The sequence below is a fragment of the Hippoglossus stenolepis genome, chromosome 10, assembly GCF_022539355.2.
Source record: "Hippoglossus stenolepis isolate QCI-W04-F060 chromosome 10, HSTE1.2, whole genome shotgun sequence".
Lineage (NCBI taxonomy): Eukaryota > Metazoa > Chordata > Actinopteri > Pleuronectiformes > Pleuronectidae > Hippoglossus > Hippoglossus stenolepis.
In genome coordinates this window covers 22,478,682-22,499,294 of record NC_061492.1, presented here as the reverse complement: position 1 = coordinate 22,499,294, position 20,613 = coordinate 22,478,682, and the positions used below count along the sequence as shown (strand labels likewise).

At 42.3% G+C, this 20,613-nt stretch overlaps 1 protein-coding gene across 1 annotated transcript; it reads left to right on the top strand.

Moving 5' to 3' along the window:
- The first annotated feature begins 312 nt into the window (after positions 1-312).
- On the top strand, positions 313-19,304 carry LOC118116496 (SERTA domain-containing protein 4). The gene is made up of 4 exons (XM_035168222.2): positions 313-855; positions 14,685-14,857; positions 15,150-15,268; positions 15,743-19,304. The coding sequence occupies exons 2-4, from the start codon at positions 14,704-14,706 to the stop codon at positions 16,637-16,639; spliced, it is 1,170 nt and encodes a 389-aa protein (XP_035024113.1). The 5' UTR covers positions 313-855; positions 14,685-14,703; the 3' UTR covers positions 16,640-19,304.
- Positions 19,305-20,613: the final 1,309 nt, after the last annotated feature.

The following is a 20,613-nucleotide window of genomic DNA, read 5'->3' as shown; positions in this document are numbered from 1 at the left end:
CTTTTGGTTGCAGCCCTCATTAGGATTGATTGATGTATCACGTAATACATGTTTAAGTTAATACAATTTGAAGCATATCTTTGTCTTATTCAATTCTTCGTAAGTGCACATTTTGTTGGATTTTAGATTGCATTCTATTTGACATTTCTAGAATAAACTTGGTTAAAAAAAAGGGTCAAGAAAATAGACTATAGTCAGATGTGACCTTAAACATATTCAACAGAAGCAGTGATTCTAAAGCTGCTCCAATAACAGATTATAACCGCGAGACCAAGAGGGTGGTGTAAATTCCGAGCGGCGCTTGAACTCGTCAGCAGTAGTTGACTGGAGGGAATGGATCTGCGACGCTGGTGTTGTTTTCTCTCTCACACACACACACACACACACACACACACACACACACACACACGCGCGCGAAGTGTCAGCTCTGCCGTGACGACGTGAGCTGCTCCGGACCTTCAGCCCGGGAAACCACCGCAGATGGAGCCGGACCACCTCGCCGCCGACACCGCCACAGCTCACCTGAGGGAAACCAACAAGCCGACAAACACGTCCACAAACAAACAGCCGCGTACCGTCGCCAGCGCGCGGGGATGCTTCGCGCGGGAGAAACGCGCGCGCGCTTAATGATAAGTGTTCAGTCGATAATTAAGTCGTAATTACGTAAGTAGCGTTCAAGGTTGGCGTGTCTGCGGCGCTGCGCTAAATTTAGCAGAACGCGCCGGAGGAGGACGCGGTCGTGTTTTCGTCCACGCCGAGGGAGTTTCTACATTTTTCATCAGCGCACCTTGGATCTCAGTCGTCACCACAAAGCAAGTGTGGAGCCGCGGACGACGTCAGAACAATTCCAGACAGGTAAGCGACGCTCCCTGCAGCTAACGCGCGTGAGCCTGCTTCACTGAAAGTATGATAGGGGATAAGTTAGCCCATTGACACAAGCTACCGTGCATGGCTTCCAGTTTATGTGTCTTTGTTTCCACAGTGCAACGATGAGCTCACAGCCCATCTGGAGTCTTAAGTACACTCTGCACATCCCTTGTTGCCACCCACACCGACATTAACACGACTTTCACTTAGCTGAAGCGCAGAGGAAACCGGGATTTACTCTGGTTTGAATGTTATTTTTGCCACAGTAGCTCTCTTTAAGTCACGTGAACTATGACAATAAAAAAAAACTTGAGCACGTTCAGCGCAGTCAGAGCTGACTGACATTAAATGGGTTTGGCGTAATGAAGCGGATTTAGCTCACTTGTCTGGTCGAGTGGCTCGTGCACATGATGTTGGATGAACTGTTGGATGAAACTGTATCAGGCTGATTAGCTCAGACACTGGAGGATTAACGAGGATCGCAGGAGTCAATACATCACAAGTGTGACACGACAAGAGACCCTGGTCGGAGCACATTATGCAGGCTGACATAAGCAGCCCTCCTCCTGGCATCCACCCAGCCTCACTTCATTATTCGGCGGGGACTGCGAAATCCTGAAGTGGTGGTCGCTTGTATCACTGCTGCCTCCTGAACGCAAGGAGCTGAAAGTCTGAGCTTCTGTGGAAATTCTCTCTTCTTCATGACATTCCTGTGCTTCCTTGGACTTAGTGTCACAATCATCGCCTCCACTCACAGTGGACGATTAACACTGTTGGCCCCAGAAGGGATTAAAAACGAGTCCAACATGTCTTGTTAATAAATAGAAATGCACACTCTTCGTATAATCTTCTTTAAATGCCGGTTTGGTGGAAGAAAGGCTTGTAGTGCACTTGGTATTTAATAGGGTTGGATGCGCCTCACCTCTGCTCACTGCCAACAACATCCGGAGTCACATGCCAGGAATTCCACCTTTGCTATTTATTTCCCTCTGAGGGGAAAAGTGTGTTATGTGGAATATATTGAGGCATGCAACAGGGGAGAGCATCCAGCTCGGATTGAACTCACAGACCAGAGAGGAGGGGTTGTAACAAGAGGAAGCTCTCTGGCTTTTGCAGCACGGTGGACGGGTTCCTGGCATCTAGCTCGGGCAAGTCGTCCGATGCCAGATTCCCTCTCTTTCCCAGCCTGCCAAAGCCCCTCCATCCCATCTCCTTTATCAAAAGCCCTCGCTGCGACTCCCCCACTTCCAGTTCTGTCGCGGCGCTATCAATCATATCTTGCTCTCAGCAGACTCTTCTGCTCATTAAGGATGTGAACCTGTAGGTAGCCTGCAGCCCCCCTAGACATTCATCTCTCTCAGCGGGGCGCGGAGTCTCACATCTGGAACAGCATTTCAAAACACGGCTCTTAGCAGCAGACGCGTAGTGTACACTGATGGAGGATTCAATACATTTTTAAAGGCTGCCTTTTTAGGAGACGCAGTGCCAGGCATAAAATTAGCAGCACATGAAGTGTGTTACTCATAGAGATGCACACCTCTAATGGTTTGTTAGTTGTCAAAAAGGCAGAATAAAGCAGGTGCAGAGGATGTTTGGAAGTGCGGAGGATAATGCATATTGCAGTACAGTCAGTGGTGATGATAGCTGGCTGGCTTCACATCTCATTCCCTTTGTCCCTCGCTCTCTCTCTTGCTGCTCTGTTCTGTATAAAAGGTTTCAGCCAAGACAAGTTGAGCTGCTTTCGTGTGTGTGTGAGTAAGTGTGTGTGTGTGTGAGAGAGAGAGAGAGGGGACTGCAGGGTGTAGCCCCAGACCTCTTTCTTCCCCTAAGGCACTGCTTCCCGACCATGAATACGCCTTTGTGCTCCAGAAATACTCACAACTAAGGTGGACAACTCGAGAGGGAAGGAGCGCACACATTTGTTTATGCACAAGTGTAAAAATAGAGGAAGGTGTGAAATGACCTTTATTAATAGCAAAGACCTTATGACTTCACCTGCCCCGAAAACAAAGTGTTTACACCTGAAGATCCAACCTGCAAAATAATATATATATTTTCTATAGCCTTTCCTCTCAGTACGTTCTTAAATGTGTCTGTAATGTACTGAGATCTGCACAGGAATGTGAATTTATTTATACGAGTGTAATGCAATTTGTACAACCTCAGTTCTCTGTTCAAAAAGCATCACAATATAAAAAGAACTCTAATAGCAAGAATAAAGCTTTAAAATGCGAAAAGAGATTATTTAGGGATACTGTAATATAACAATGTTTTTTTTAATAAGCACATGCTGATGCTCATGTCAGTTTTTAATGTGCTGCATCCACCTCTGGGAGCTTGGCACTAGCATACCCACACAGTGCCGACCTGTTAACCCTCACAGCTACAACAAGCCATCCCCAGATAGACCATAATGCAGCTCCGTGCAGTCGCCCTGTCACAACACATGTGTCACCACTCAGCAAACTCTGAAACCCTGAGGGCCCTGAACCCAGCTTAGTCACGCCACCGCGGCCAAGACGGCCCCACCACCATTTGCACACTGCGCTGATGCTTCCTGACAGGCTGCAAGCTGGCACAAACACAATCTGAGATGCAACCAAATAAAAAAGAAGAAAATATCAATATAACACAGCAGGAGAGTGGAATGTCAGAGGAGGCTGCTGCTTGGCAGACTGGTTTTTTGTTTGTCTTAAGGACTCTGATGTTGGACAAAAAGAACAGACACAAATGATTCTGAAACATGTTTTGCAAACATGCATTGACGTCATGTGCAAAGGTTTGCATAGATGTCTACCAACATAATTAATAGTGACATTGATGTGTGCACAAGGAGGTAAGTGTCGCTTTCGCTCAACGAATGAAGAACTGTTGGGAGCCAGGTTGTTTAACAGTAATATGAATGAGGCTTACTTAAGGCACATGAAATATGGAGTTTTTTTCCATCTTTAATCAAGAGTGTGGTCTTTCAGTTTGAGAGCAGGACTTGTCAATTTCTTGTTCAGATTTTGTACTGCTTTCACTCAAAACCCTGCAATGGCACTCAAATACCCCGAATTGCCCCTCGTAGAAAACAGTGTTGCCCATAGATCCACTGTATGAATGGCAATAGCCTGTGTTGTTAAGTGCTTTGAGTGGTCAGCAAGACTAGAGCTATATAAATACAGACCATTTGCGCTCCAGCTTCAGCTCCTCTCCTCGCCCTCATGCTGCCTTTGTTCGCCTGAAACGTCTGCTCTCTGATTTTTTCTCTTTTGCGCTTGGCATTTTGGGCAACAAATCTGTCACAATTCCCCAACCAATAGAATTCCAGGTGTGGCGATGATGAATCAACTTGCCTCGCCTTTGTGGTGGTTACTATTGCTGTTGGTACTGTTCCCATAAATACAGGGGAAAAAGAAACAGGTGGCATATATTTTGTTTTTATCATTGCTAGCAACAGTGTTCCCACAAGGAAGAAAATACTATATTGAGTTCCTAGATTTTGCTGCTTCATGTTGACCAGAGATCTGCTGGACTCCTGCTCCATGAAGGTGTAATTTCTTTCCTTCAAGCACACCAATGTTATTACCTAAAGCTAATACACACACAACGATCTACAGTTGACATTCTATTGGTTGGGTAATTTTCACGAAATTGTTGCATGAAATAATCCAAAATAGGATGATAGATTAGTAAAAAACAAACCCATTAATAAACAGGTAAAACACATTTGTATGCATCAAATATCCTGTGCAAGGATCTAATGTCACATATAAGTATATTAAGGAGAAGACCTTGGAGCTTTTCAGTGCCCTTACAAAGTGTTTTGTCATTTATTTATTTACTTTTTGGAGCAAGCCTCTGCAAAGCATCTTCAGCTTTTCAGGCTAATTTGCCCAGCGTATTTATTCTCAGTGTGTCCGTGTGACGGTGGTCCACTCCACCAGCAGGGGGCTAATAGCTCGCTATGTGCGTCTCAATTTTGATTCATGGCGTACAGTGCAGCGCCTTGTTGTTGCTACTCTGAAGGAGAACTTGATGTCATGGAAGCTAATTATCTATTCTCTATCTGTTCTGTCTTGCTGTGTGCCTCACTGTCTGATGCCAGCACTTTCACACTTTCCACCCCCATGCCAACCGCCATATTGATGGAGTGAAGCTTCTCCATATTGAGAAGAAGTGGGCTGTATCTTGGCTTTGAGCTTTTAGCTGCATTATGGTGATCAACATCTCCTTCAGTGGATTAGTCGTTAGTCCACTTTCTGCCTTGTTTTTACCTTGAGGTGGATAGTTGCTAAATCCAATTATTTATAACATTATCTTTTTTTATGTAAAGAGAAGAGGAAGACAGAAAGTAGATGTATACTATCCAGATTTCAGAGCAATAAAAGCATTCATAACATTATGGCTTGTCACACACACACAGCCATTTATTTTAATATTATTCAAATTACAGCAAACAGTCTTAGCTTTGTTTATTACATTGCCATTCACACTGTAAAACTCAAAACATCTCCACTTCTCGGGTGCTTTGGTGTGATTTTACACTCAGGATGGCATTGCTTGCAGATGTCCTCCATTTTCGTAGCCAAACAAATTAATGATGGTGGCTTACTTTACTGATAGGTCAAGAAGAAATTTGACAATTTGGTTCTTAAGTTGTGACATCTGTGATATATGTCTCTGGGTCCAAGCTCTGCTATGTTGAAGATGCTACATTGCTGTGTCCCTTGCAGTAATTGTAGATCTCAAGTGGTGGAATAGATTAAATACAATGTGAAACAAATTGTGTCTTTTGGTGGTGTTAGCTAACGTGCTAACGTTAACAAGCTAGACATAGCTGGTCAAACAGATGCAATAACTGTGTGAATACTGAAATGACATTGATTAAATGAGTCGAGTCATGTGCGCTCCTGCTCGTCTGGAGAAAAACCTGAAATATATTTACCCTTTTTACCCTTATTGATGCCTCCCTAAAAATGACATGATGGTGAATAAATTAGAAGGTTCTGCCATTGTTGTTTGCTTGCCACCTGACGGTTTGGACCCGGATATTTCACGTCACATGCAACGTCACACTTAACAAATATTAAGGTCAAGCTGATTTTAAATTTGAACAAGTCATCACAGTTCAAACATCAACTTTTTTGTTTGAAATTTGAATAACAAGTGTCAGCCCTATTATAAATGAAATGACTGTAAACTATATATTTTTCATGAATTAAACAAAATAGATAAGTAAATAGAGAAAATGATAAAACATAAAACAAATCAGTTGTCATGAATAATACGATATATCTATATTATAAAATACGGATTGAGGATTTTCAATTGGGCCTATTTGTCTTAAACCTGACATTCAGTAGTTTCCATCCAATCATAGCCCAGACATTATCAGAATTTCCAGGAAACTGATGACAATGCTAATAATGCTTCCATCCCCTGCTGTGACACAAATATTTAAAAGATCTTAAATAAACAGCTGGTAGCGCTAATTCACCAGTTGTCATTAAACCATGGCAGAAGATGAGGGTGCAACAAGATGACTTCATTGAAGAGTGCCAGTCAAACGATGGAAACATTTTGAAAATGTGGTTGAAAAATGTAACGTGTGCTTCATGAGAAATGTAGCATTCTCTTTATTGGTGCTGTCTTCAGTGCAAGCTCAAGTGACATGTCTGTGTGTGTGTGTGCGTGCGTGTGATCATCTGCAAGCCCTGGCCGGTCAGGGTTAGGGTTAGGGTGACCCAAGGATTGTCATTATCCAATTCTCCTGGGGTAATTGAGACCAATGGATTGTCATTCTCGATTCTCCTGGGGGGTCATTTAGACCCCCAGAGAGGGCGCTGTGGTGCTCTGTGGGGTCATTTAGACCCACACCTGATTCCAATTGTAATCCAGGGGGGTACATTAGACCCACAGAGAAGCCGGTGTGCCATTCTCCGTGTGCCACCCTCCCTGACCATGTCACGATGTCACGTCAGGCGCGTTTCACCAGAGAACAGGTTCTCCAACAGCTATTCTCCCAGCAACCATCCTCTGAACCCGATTTTGCGATGCAAAATCCAGCTACGCTTGGAAGATGCAAGTGTACACCGGAAAGCCGAGCGGCGGACGCCCAGAACGGAACCAGGGGTTGCGGGTAGTGCTCGATGTAATGGAGGGACTGCACGGTCGTAACGTCATGTGCGACAATTACTTCACCTCCTACGAACTCGCTCGGCAGCTCCTGGAGAGGAAGATCACCGTGGTCGGCACGGTTCGGAAGAACAAGCCCGAGCTCCCGACCGGGCTGCTCGCGGTCAAGGGAAGAGAGGTGTTCTCATCCAAGTTCGCATTCACGCCCACCGCCAATCTGGTGTCCTACATCCCAAAGAAAACTGAGCACGCGGCACGCCGAGGCCGACGTCAGCGACCGCGAGGACGGGAAACCCTAACCCAGTGGACACGGACACAAAAACTTAAAGGAATCATGATGTTCATGCTCACCTGTGTGTGCGCGCACATGTCAGTGTGTGTGTGTGTGCGCGCACGTGTCTGTGTGTGCGTGTGTGCGCATTGGGATGGAACTCCGCCATGCGCGATACAGAGAGCAGAGGAGAAATGGGCGCCCCCCCTAATATAATGGTAGGGGAAACACTGGGGTGGGCTATGTGAGGGGGCCAACAGCCAGGGGAAGCAGGGACAACACAAGGGTTATAAGTCTCAAATTGAAATCAACAAAATAAATTTTCTGCAAAGTATTAAAATTGCAGGCAGTGCATTTAAGACTAATGGGAAAATTGTCATGTTACTGTAAATGTGATTTGTCCTCAAACTTGATCGAAAAAGCGAAATAGTAAAAACTCTTTCGCAGGGAATAAGTCCATTGTCCAGGCAGGCGTCATGTTTTGTGTGGTTAATTTTTCCGTTTTTGCAAACAAACAAACAAAAGGCAATGGCGTCTGCTGTCTTTCTTGACCTGGTAAAAAACCATGAACCCTTCCTAACCATATCTATAATATCACCTGGTGCTCTGTACCTTCAAAACAAAAGCATAAACTACCAAAAATAACTAAAACAATATGACTATTGATCTTTTATTATTAATATTCTGAAGGCATAATCTAACCAGTTATATTAAACAAAGCAAAAAACCAAATAAACAAATGTTTAACTGTTAAACACTAAAGAAAACAGTAAATAGCTCCAACAGTTAACCCTACTCATTGTTATCATTCTGATAATCTTATTAATCTTATTAATCGGTTTAAATAAATTATCTTGTCTGTCAAGGACATTTTGGGGCTCTTTAATTACATTTATTGAGGTCTTAAAAAGGTCTTAAAAAGCATTCAATTTGACTTTAAAAATGGTGCAAGAACCCTGTTCTAGATAATTGGATTGTCAGTGCAACTTTTTTAATAGCACCAAGATTTGCACTTTTCCCGTCTTCATTTTTGCAAATAATACATGAAAGAAAAGAGGATTTACAAGGCTAAGCATCAGTGGGACCAGATAACGCCATAAAGATACAACAGGTACTCTACATGTGACACATTTCAGTGGTCCTGTCCCTGTCAAAACACTTCAACAGTCACTTTCTGAGTATGTGGGCATAAGCAGCAGGCATCAAACAAAAGATGAAGTGCAGGGAAGACGGTGACAGTACTCAAGTTTTCCCTCTTCCTGTGAGATTCAAAGTGTCCGTCGTGACATCACAGAGCTCTGAGGATCCTGTCAACGTAAACCACAGGCAGCTCTTTCAAGGCAACGCCCACTTGCAGTATTTTCTCACTGTGTAGATGTATTACTCAGATTTGGTCCAGCACACAACTGTCATTGCTATACAGGGATACACACTGACATACAAAAGAGCTGTTCAGACAAAGACCTTGTCAAGAGTAACATGTGAAAGGATTTTTTTCACTTTGTTCAAATGCACAAGGTTATTGTTGACGCCTTTCCCAGTGCTGTATACATATGGAATACATTTCAGTTGACTTTCTTGCCAATTTGCTTCCTCAAACTTGCCATTTCATGTTAACTGTCTTTCACCAGTTAACTAATCTGTAAGGTTTAGAACACAGTTCAAAATACAATACGGTTAAGATAAAATGTTGTAGTGTTTTTCTTTGAGGAAATTTACTTGAAGTTTGGATATTTATAACGAGATGTATTTGTGTTTTTTTAATGTCAGTATAGTTTGACATCTCCCTCATGCTTTTTGGAGCTCTGGGAAGAAAAATGGTGTTTTATGTCGATCTTTGAGCCTCTCTTCTGATTGGCCAACCGTTCTCTGGGTGAAGTACAGCCAAGTCAACCACAGAAAGCAGACTTTAGATTATACCTGGCAACATTTTATTTGTCTTGTAGCTTGTCAGGTCAGTGAAGGAATGGCGGCTTGATTTTTGTGTTAATAGTTAAAATAACAAAGGTTTGATGGTGACTATATAGTTGTGACATTGCAACGTTGTGGAAGCTCTGTCTCGGTACTACACAGTTTCTGAATATAGGCTGTGAATATTTTTTTCTGAAATGCTACAACAGTTATCATAAATACTAGCTGCACAAGAGTCACGTACCTCAGTTTTGAGGTCACGGTTCGGTACAGTAGAAACAGGGAAAATATTTTTTTTTACAAATTTCTTGAATTTATTTTTATTTAACACTGTTTAATTTAATGGAGTATGGCTGTTTCTTTCTAAAGGGCACTTAAAATGTTTTAAAAAGTAAATAACAGTCTCTCAAATAAATATTATTTTTTGTTTGTTTGTTTGTTTTTATTAACTTGTCAATATTGTTTGCAGAAAGGGTGACCATGCTGGCACTAACAATGTTTCCCGCTGTGGAGAACACTCTTACGCTAGGGACAGAGGTTTATAAAGGGCTGGTATGACTTGCTGACTGCAATGCGGACAAGAGGGATCTTTGTAACGGGGCTCAATTACTTTCAGCGTATGTTTGAACCCTGCGTTCTCAACAACAGAGAACGGTCGCATACCTGCTGTAATACAAACACCTATGGTGGTTGTTACTGCTTTGACACGGTCTGAATTATTTGCTGCTTATATGCCATGGAGTGCTCGGTTTGTACTGAATTTGTTTTTTCCTTGTCCCACTAATGTTAGTGGCACATCACTCTGGTGATACTGCTTCAAACGAGTCGGCATGTTCGATGTGCTACCAGCGACATATCCGATAGCAGTTGCACAATGTCGGCATACAGCTTTTGTACGATCCACTTGGTCCGTCGTCATTATAGTTCCCACACAGCAGACTTAAATGATGAGGGAGACTGTTTAAACGGCTGTTTATCTGCAGTCGCCATGACCACTAGCCTACAGCACATCCGGTCCTTCGCTAAAGTTGTCCCTCGGAATTTGAGACCTGTATTGACCCACATAAGTTCCACATTTTGACTCACTGCATTCGTTCTGTACATGTGCATACCGAACCGAAAGGCCTGTACCGAACATCTTCGGTTAAGATACATGTACCGTTACACACCTAATAAATACATAGTCAGTGTGTGTATATACATTGTTCGTCTTTATTTGATTTGTGATTTTGATGAATTGGGAGTGTCAATCATTGATGCTAATGGTCAATGGCAGAACTAAATCTCACCAACACGCTCACACCCACACAATTCCCCGTTCTACCATTTATCTTCCTGCTTCTGTGCAGTTGTTCCGTTGTGACACAGAGCATGCTGCTTGTGTGTGCTGCAGAGACCCTTTCGGGCGGCCTGGAATCTATTTTGATGTGAAAACCACAGACATGAACTCCTTTCACCGCTCTCTGTTCCCCTAAGGCTCGGAAACACTTACTAAACACCTGGCCAAAAGAACAGGGAGTAAACACTTTACACAGACACACACACATGCAGAGTGATACAGCAAACACTGACATACACATGCTGGATCAATTAGAAATATTGAGGCCGCAGAGAAAAATACTTTGAGAGAGCACATAGTTTATTAGAGGCGTTTCATACTCCCCCAGAATCTCTGTATGAAATGAAATCTTCTCCCATGTATGGCTTGAATATCAGTTTTTCTTTTACTGTTTCTTTATTAAATGCGCGGTTGAAGTAGATGGAACTTGCAAATAATCATAAAAAGCCCCAGATGACAGAGTGAAGATGACAGGCAGATAAGATTAAAGCTCCGACACATTTTATGTTGCTATTTGTATATTTGTATACTTTACTGACCATATAGGCATTTAAGGCATGTAGCAGAGTAATGTGTGCACATAAAAAGTGGACTATATAACGTCGCCAACAACAAATCTGTGGGCTCACCTGTTAGCAGCAGCGAAGTAGGCACCAAAGACGAACAGCAACATTAAAGGGCCCATATTGTGTAAAATACATTTTCTGGGCTTTTACTATCCATAATTACTTGAAGGGGGTCAGTAGGTACCCTCAAAATATGAAAACAGTCACTCCGTGGACTTTTTCACTCAGTCAATTCTAAGAAATATGTTATCGAAACGTCTTGTTTCAGACTTCCTCCCCCAGACTTTGCACCACTTCCACCAGAGATCTATTTTCAACAATAGAGGTCATGCCTGCAGACCTGTTTTGTCTTGAAGAAGATTGTAGTATGTAAAGTAAAATGGATCTTTGTTTAAATGCAAATGTTGCATATATATACACCCCAACAATACTAGAATTGAATGCAAACCCCTAATTAATATCTTAAAAGCTGCCAAAGTCACTGGAAATTGAGTGTGTATTTCAATAACAGCTTGTTTTGAGAAAGATGAAAGAGCACCTGTAGTATATGTGAAAAGCCAGAATCAGACATTGGTAGTGTGGTCCAGGAACACCTTGGTTGACTGTCATGGCCTTAGCTGACTTCCCCTCCAACATATTTGAGGACAGTACAAGCTGTGCATGCTGCTGAGTGTGTGTGCGCCTGTCTATCTTAGCGCTGGAGGGAGTGAGTCAATCACAGCAGCAGAAATCATCCCTGCGGGCGATCTGTCTCCACTCATGACAAGGCTCCTAAGGCACTTATCTTTCCCTCCCTGACTCATTCCATCCCTCCCTCGGCTCCCCCCCTCCAACCCTCTCCCCATTCTCCTATTCTCTTCCACTCTGTATCCCTCCCATGGTTTGTCTTGTGCCCTGGCACTGCAATTAACTTCTCGTCATCAAAGGGTGTAATGAAAACGAAGGCGAGATAGAGAGTCAGTCAGAGGTGGGGAAGCTGTGAGAGAGGGAAGATAAGAGGGATGAAGCCAGAGGAGCTGTGACTGAACAGAGGTGAAGCAGTGCCTCGCATACACTCTCACGCACACTCACATACACTTGTACATACTCGCAGGTTCTTTTTTCCCCCTCAAAATACACACTCATTTTAACACAATCAAACACACATATACACACACAGCTCACACTCACTCTCACTCGGTCTCACATTCCTGCGAGTTGCAGACAGAAATAGAAAAAGAGAGGGATGATATCCCCCAGGAGATTTTTTCTCTCCTCATTCCTTGTTTTTATTTCTCAACCCTCTTCTCCCTTCCTCTTTCACAGACCAACACACACTTGTTCAGTCTCCCCTCCTCCTCCTTTTCTGTGAAGAACAAGAAATATTGGTGTACATGTAGAGAGGCTGCTCTGTCGGTATTCTCATTGTTTTGCTTTTTTCTTCACCACCCTGGTTCAGAGAGCTGTCAACTGTGACCGCCGTTGAAAGGATGTCAGCAAGGGAGACAGAGGGGTTGAGAGAGAGAGATTGAGACTTGGGGATGAAAGAGACGGTAAAAGAGGGAGGGGGAGTTGTTGAGATGGAGGTCCCTGCGGAGGGCAGAGGGAGTGATGGCATGCTTGTTTCTTTGTGCCCGAGCAAACGCAGCAACAGCAGCAGTGAGGGGAGGTGATGGAGAGGAAAATAGCTGAGGGTAAAAAAGTAGCTCATGGGGGAAATGAGAAAAGCCAAAGTTGCTAATTAACCATGGCACTCGCGCTCAATAACAGTGACATAATTGGCCCTAGTTGGTGGTCGTTGGTGGGGGAGCCCTCAGCAGTGGAATCTAGCACAACACAACACGCTATAAAATGTGAATAATCTGTGATGTAACACAGTGGATTATGACCAAAACTGGAGTAGTTGAGTTGCAGGCTCCATCAGACAGTGAGAAGAAAAACCAACCTCTTTAATGATTCCTCTGATCTAAACAGAGTGACCAGCTTTGTCTTTTCACCTGCCGTAGGTCGACACATAGTGTTCCACTTGTCAGTATTGCAGTGGTGACAACTGGCTTCGCACATAGAAAAACTGTCCTATGACTATAATAAGTTGGTAAATCACAGGGTATCATTTTACACTCATCTTGTTCATGAGTGAGAACAAGATGGAGTGTAAAATGACAAAATAGACAGATTGATGACGCAGAAATACTACTGGGCTGTTGGAGTTGACTGTGGATCTTAAGTCTAATAAATCCTTTAAAATATTAAATGTAAAGCCATAATCTTTTGCTCCTCATTGCTGGTAGACAGGTTTGGTAAGAGCAGCCCAGTCCAGGCTGATGTTTCTGTGGTTTCTGTTAAAAGCAAACAGTTGAGAAGCAGCACATGGAAATAAAACTATTCATCCAGGCAAAGCAGAGAGCTTATTGAAGCGGACATTTCAATCAGCCACCCAACGGGGGTAAGGTTGAAATGGTGCCGCCCCAGTTTGGTCTGTCAAGATGGGTTGTGGGACATGACGTCTATTGATGCGGGCAGGTTGAGGAGGGGCAGGAGACGCTTCGAGGAGGTGGTCCAGACGCTTATGCTTCAAACAGCTGGCTTTGCATTCTGCATGAAGGGGAGGAAACAACAACGCACCAAATGACAGCCATTCCACTGTGATCAAAAGGACGTTACAGTTTCTCACTGTGGATTTAGAGAGTCACAGGCAGACTTTGGCTCTTAGGACCCTCAGCGTCTTCACAGTAGGGCTCTGTGTTCAGATTGAAAAAAGCTCAGTTGGCGGGTGAGAAAGTCTCCCCGCCAAATCCTGTGTCAGCCTCATGTTTTTATCTGCATCACTTTTATTTGAAACATAAGGTGATATAGCTTCAAATATGTGTGTTATTTAAAAACGGACAAAAATTAACATGAACTCAAAACAAACAAGTATAGTGTCTGTTGGATTCCGTTTGTCAAGTTGTTTGCTTTGTGCACTGGCACAGCACACATCCCCTCTGCTTCCCAGATTACCATGCTGTTGACCCAGCTTCCCAGTGCATTTCCATGTGTGGGATCCGTTTCAGTGAACAAATTGGTGTCAAACATCTCACTAACTCTCCTACCTCCTAATCAATAGGGAATTCATGGTGTGGGTGGGTGTCATCTCTCCATCTGTGTCCCACTTGTCACATATCACAGAGTTGCCAGCCATCTGCCAATTTTTCCTGCTCTCCATTATTGTTGTTCAGATTCGTTACGCAGCTTGCACAGAAACTGGTTACTCCTCCACGAAACACCAACGTATTTGCCAGAATCAAAGATGAGCATCTTGTTAATGTTTACCACATCATTAATACAAATTTCAACTAAATGCTTGCGAGGTTGACAGAAATACCATGTTAATGTGGAGAAATATTTTACATTACATTTCATTTAGCTGACGCTTTTATCCAAAGCGACTTACAGTAATTTTAAGGACTGGTACAGAATTTACTCAAGATAAATGCGTTTATTTTGAAGAATGCAATAATGAAAGTAATGAAAGTAACCTTAGTTTATTATTCTGTTTTCACATCTGTGGAAATGCCCTGTTCTACTGATCAATATTTCTATGATAAGAAAGGGACCTGATTAGTGATGTGAGTGCTTTGTTGCTTTCCAGACCGAAGTCAGGGAGAGAGATGACCCTCGTTTTGTCCATGAATCCTTTCCTGGACCCAGAAGGAGACCCACCGCTCTCTGCATATCAGCCCATATGGGAATCGGAGCGCTGCAGTAAGACCTGCCTGTCAAACCCGGCCCCGCCATGCAACTCGGACGAGCAATTTACTCAAGGTACACGCAACAAAAACAGATGTTAACTCTATCATTTATTTATGTTGATCAGATACTGTTCCACAGAACAAGCTCAGGCTGTGGTTGGATAGTTGTTCAAAGAACGGGACTTCAGATAATTCATGGATTCTACACCTTAAATGTATTGGGCTGTGACCTATAGGTGTCAAACTTTGAAGCATTCTTATAAGTGTACATTTTGAAAACAGACAGTAATGTTTGGTTCCATGTCCAAGCTGTGGTAACGTGGTCCCACATTGTAGTGATTTATGGTTGTGTTTTCTCTCTGCAGAGCCCCCTTGTAGGCGAGTTCCTGATCATGTGTCAGTGTCAAGGATTGCATACTTCAAGAGGAAGTTTGTTGATGATGATGATGAACCATCCTTCAGTTTCAGGACATACTGCCAGACTGTAAGTAACTAAGCATTTCATAGCACACCACTTATCCTAATAAGGCATAAAAACAGGTGTCCCATGCTGAGGACAGTGACTGTATAGTTAGTCCTTACGGAAGTCCAGGCAGTTAATTTAAAAGCTGTTAATTTAACAGCCAATTTTGATGCGTGTAAATATTATAAGGAACTGTTATCTACCCCAAACCTCAAATCAGATCAGATTTATATAAATGCCCTATGGTAAAACAGAAGACTGCTGTTATAGTTTAAGTGTAATACTTATGCTTGCTTGCAGTTGTCTTTTTTATGTTTGCTTTTGCTTGTTTGCATTTTGATTTGCATTTGTATCTTATTTTGAAAGGTGAAGACCTCTTACTCTCACCCTTTCCTAACTGAAGTTGATTAAAAATGGCTGGGAAATGTATACTTATTTAACTTCTTTAAAGTAATTGATCAGGTTACATAGATCTAATGGGATACTATCCTTTAGGTGGCACCGGTCTTGGAGGAGCGTGCCCACGTGCTGCGTCTCTCCTTGGAGAAGATGAGATTCATTGACGACCCTGAGGCCTTCCTCCGTCGCTCCGTTCTCGTTAACAACCTCCTTCGCCGCCTGCGAGCTGAGATCCTGCTCCAGAGCACTGACTGGTGCTTCCCCCCAAACCCAGCATTCGCCACTGGCCCTTGCGTCCTTCCACCCAGCACTAACCCAGCTCACCAGGCAATCCATGGAGCAGTACCCCGGATTTGCCTAGCACCCCAAGCCGGACCACCCTTCCGTAAACGCTTACGAATGGTCCGTGGAGGACACGGTAATCTTCGCCCTGACTGTGCCCAGACATGCTGCTGCATCTACGCAGCGGCAGCCACTGCAGGACACTACCTCCACCTCCCATTCTCCATGTATGATGCCGCACTCTCTACCTGCCCGTCCACACCACACTCCTCATTTTTTCAGCTAGCTAGCCATAGTAAGTTAGGGCTGACAGTTGCTGTGGAAGAGCGTGATGATGAGGATGAAGATGTTGAAGAGGAGGAGGAAAATGAAGAGGAAGAAGAAGAAGAAGAAGAAAGGGAAGAGGAGGAGGAAGAAGAAGAAGAAGAAGAGGATGAAAGGAGACCAGGGCCCTCCGTTGATGTTGTAAAAGACAAATCAAGTCAGAAAAGGACCAGGACTTTGCTTGGTCATGCACACACAAGGACAGAGGAAGACACCTGCATGACAGATAGAGTGGAAGATGAGGAGGAGGGAGAGCAGGAGGAGGAAGAGGACGAGGAAGAGGGGGAGGAGGAGGAAGAAGAGCAGGTCATGCGACCATGTCAGTGGGTCTCAGAAAGAGAGCTCCACAAGGTTAGCTTCTGGCACCGCAGGGCTCACAGACAATGACTGGACTTTCTGAGATTCAACTCACATTCTACCTTTGTAGATGTAATCATGACGACAACTGTCATTAGTTGAAGATTACGCAGATGAAGGTGCAAGTTACCTACCTTATTAAAATGCCAAGTCAACTTCATTTTAAAGGTCTCATATACACAGACAAGCTCAATACAACTATATTGCTAGTGTTATGGTTAGATGAAAAATTAATATTTGGCCTATCTTAGCACTGGAAACATTTCTCTAGCAAGTACAAAGGCTAAGGTCACATAGGTGGGATCTGAAATCCAAAAGGTGAAGTGAAGCTTGCTATTGCACTGTCTACAAGACCATTTTCAAGCCCCACAGCACAACACTTAAGTCTCAATTGGGGCTTTATATTGGTGCAACGGTCTCATTTCAGGACCCTAAACAAGCCTATCAAAAGAAGGGATATGGATAGTGTGTGCTTCTGTATGTGTGTGTGTTTGCAAGATATGATGTAGCATTTTTAAACTTGAGTTTAAGCTATTCTTTTCATTATGAAACACGGGTTACACCTGAGTATGTGTGCCTGTTGATTTTGATGCTGTCTCAGGCAATGGCAAGTGACTGTGCTGCAGCGCGGGCACAATGTGTGTTCTTCAAATTATTTTACGAGACAACAATCATAAACATTGTTTGGAAATGTTAAACCACAATTTCAAGTGCCTTAGTGTTTTTATAGATACATGTGTATTGTGTTAATGTAATTGTTCTTGTTACTAAGTAGCTTTCTTGCATTCCAAATGTGTTTGACTAAAACCGGGCATGTAGTTAAATGCAGGGATTCTTTCAAATGTTGTTCAAAGGTTAAAGTTTTAAATCTGACTAAATTCCCACACCCTCTGTTTGTTTTAAATACAAAATGCATGTTTTCTAGCACTGCCTGTCTTGACAATGCACAAATGTAAAGCCAACCTTCAAGGCCAGTTGCAAAAGCCTTGAAAAGATACTTCTATTCAAAACCTCATTCACGTTTTTTTAAAGCAGAAAAGGCTTGTTATGGTTTGGTTGATGAGCATTTACTAAAACAATTTGAATCTAAAAACATCAAACGGGATCTGATTTCAAAGATTTAAACGTGTTATATGTAAGTTTTCTCTTGCTGGGAGTGGGTGGTCGTCTTCGAAGAGCTTCACCCATTCTTACTATTCGAAGAGATTATAATCCAACCTCAGAGCAGCGCTGCTTCTTGAGGGCAGACTGAACGCTACAGTAGCTTGCTATTGGAAAGTGACAAGTCAAGCTAAATTGTTAGCATACTAACTTTGGTAGAAATAAAGAAGTGATAGAAAAAGAAGCAAAACAAGAGTTAGCATTGACATTGCTCTCTTCCACTGGGGGCAGCTCTTTGTTAGTAAAAGAACAAAGTTTGATGCTGACCTCCCAAATGGTTCTTCTAGATTATAGAAGTAAACTGCTGTTAATGCTAATGTTGGATATGTAGCGGTAGCAAAGACTTACATATAGCTCCTTTAAATTGCAACATATAATTAGATACTGTAAATAAAATTTTACCAATGTCGGTTTTCCCCCAATCATTTGTTTAAGAAATTCAGACAAACAAATATTTCATTATCAAGCCATAAACACTCTACTTTCAATAAATGCCAATAGCTTGCCAATGCCAATTCAATAGCTAGTGGCTAGAGATCTGCCTAACGTTGTCTAACAAACTGTTTAAAGTTTTTCAAAAATAGCTACATTCAGCAACAAGTCATAGTACAACATTTTGGGAAATATGCTGAATACCTTTCTTGCCGAGAGGTAGATAACCCCTTTTATATATGTACATGCCTAATTATGAAGCCAATGTCAGGAGACGATTTACATAGCTTAGCATGAAGACTTAGCTTAGCTTAGCTTAAAGACTAGAAAAATTAAATAGTAGGCCAGGTAACACTCCTTTGTTGTGCAGATTAAGTAAACAACATATAACATGCTAACAGTTTTGATGCTAAGCTAATGCTATGTCACCTAGCTCCAGCTTCATATTTACAGAACAGACATGCAACGGATATTGATCTTATCACCTGGCAAGTGAGCAAATAAACATATTTCCCAAAATGCTGAACTTGATTAAAAGAATAAGCAATCACATGTCTGCGTTAGTGAGACGTTCTGTCATGATAGCATGATCAGTGGTTTCTTGTTTGATGGCGTCCCTCTTCTAAAGATTAGGGTCCTCACACTGATGACAAACCAAAGTAGTTAAAAATGGAGAAATATATCAGTCAGAAGTGATATTTTTATTTATTCATTTTTACTTTACTTTTTTTACTTACTTTTTTGTGATGTACCTTAAGACAAAAGTAATGTGGATGGTCTCTGTTGATTTACAAGGTGGATCCTGTCTTTTTTTTTTTCTAAAGTTCAATACTGACAGTTTGCATCAGTGACACTACAACAGGACGAGTATGAGTACCAGCCTATTTAATTTTAATTCTCTAAAACCTGTGATTATCTGTGTTTCATATTTTTTTTTTTTTTGATAAAAGGATTTGACAAAGCAATATCTGTTTCTGAGACAAGAATGTGTAAAACTGCATTGTCTGTTATTAAAAACAACAAAAGAGCAAGTTCTGCTCGGATAATTTTATGTGATGTTCTGTGACAAGTGTAAAGATCAGTAAAAGAAATGTTGAAAACATATTGCTTCCTCCTTTATTCCCTCTCATTACAGACATGCTGATCCTTGCAGCTTTCAAACACAGTTCAGTGTGAGTGCGTGCACGCTCATGTACGTGTGTGGATTCCTCTTTATTGTCTTGCCTCCCATCCTGTCTGCTGTTCAGTGGAGTGTGGCGCTGCAGCTTATTGCACTCGCCAAATGTCTCTCAGGTGTCACTTTGCTGCTCGACTCTTGTTAATCTTCCTGACATTACGCTCAGAGCAGTCACCTCCACACTCCTCCCTGCACCCGCTGTCATATCTATTGTCCCCGCAATATTCACTTATGTTGGAACATAAAACAGACCCCTTCGCCTGCATCATACAACCTAGAGATAAGCCAGTGACAATTTGGAAATATTCGTTTCCATACCCTATCCTTGAGCATAATGCAGTCGGTGCTTACACAGCAGTGTCATCCAGTGGCATTACTGGGCTTGCTACGCCATTGTGGCACACACAGGGTAAAAAGCGTGTGTGTGTGTGTGTGTGTGTGTGTGTGTGTGTGTGGTTAGGATGTAAGAGTGTGAAGTGGGGAGGTTAAATCAAGGGTCTGAACATCCTGACAGCACTGTTGCGAGGTGAGGATGGAAGATCATCTTTTCACGACACCTCTGCCGCAGGGGTGTATCCTGCCGCTCATCCTGCGCCCATCTTTCTCTGCCTCTACTTCAGATCCCTCAGTGTCACTGCCTCGCATTCACTTCTCTTACAATGACTGGATAACAACCTTTTAATAGATACACTGTTTAAGCAACATATTCTATATAAAAAATGTCCTAACATATACATTGTTTTAACGTAAATTAGTTCAAAGTAATCTATATCTGATTACTACTTGAGCTGTTCTCATACGTACACTAGGGGTAACTGACCTTTTTTCGCCAGCTGTACAGCCCTGTCAGACCACCTGTCCTGTTCCAAATATGCTCTGTAATGCTAAAGTTAAATCGGATGCTATTCAACATTATTGATCATGTTACATTGTAGTTACATAATTATACGATGCATTACACTGTCAGATGCTGATGTTTCAACAATTTCGCTAAAATACTTCAACTAACTAACTAATTCATTTATCATATAGTTTTTTTCAACCCTCTATTTATCATCTATTATCTAATACTTTCAGCTCACAGTTTCAATCTTTACTTAAAACGATTTTTTTCCTTGATTCTACTGAACTTTATCCATGTTTTGTTTAGTTTTATGTTTTAGCTCACTGTTAATTTTAAGTTATTTCTCTTTTTATCCATTTGAGCCAACTATTCAAAATTTTCGATTTACCT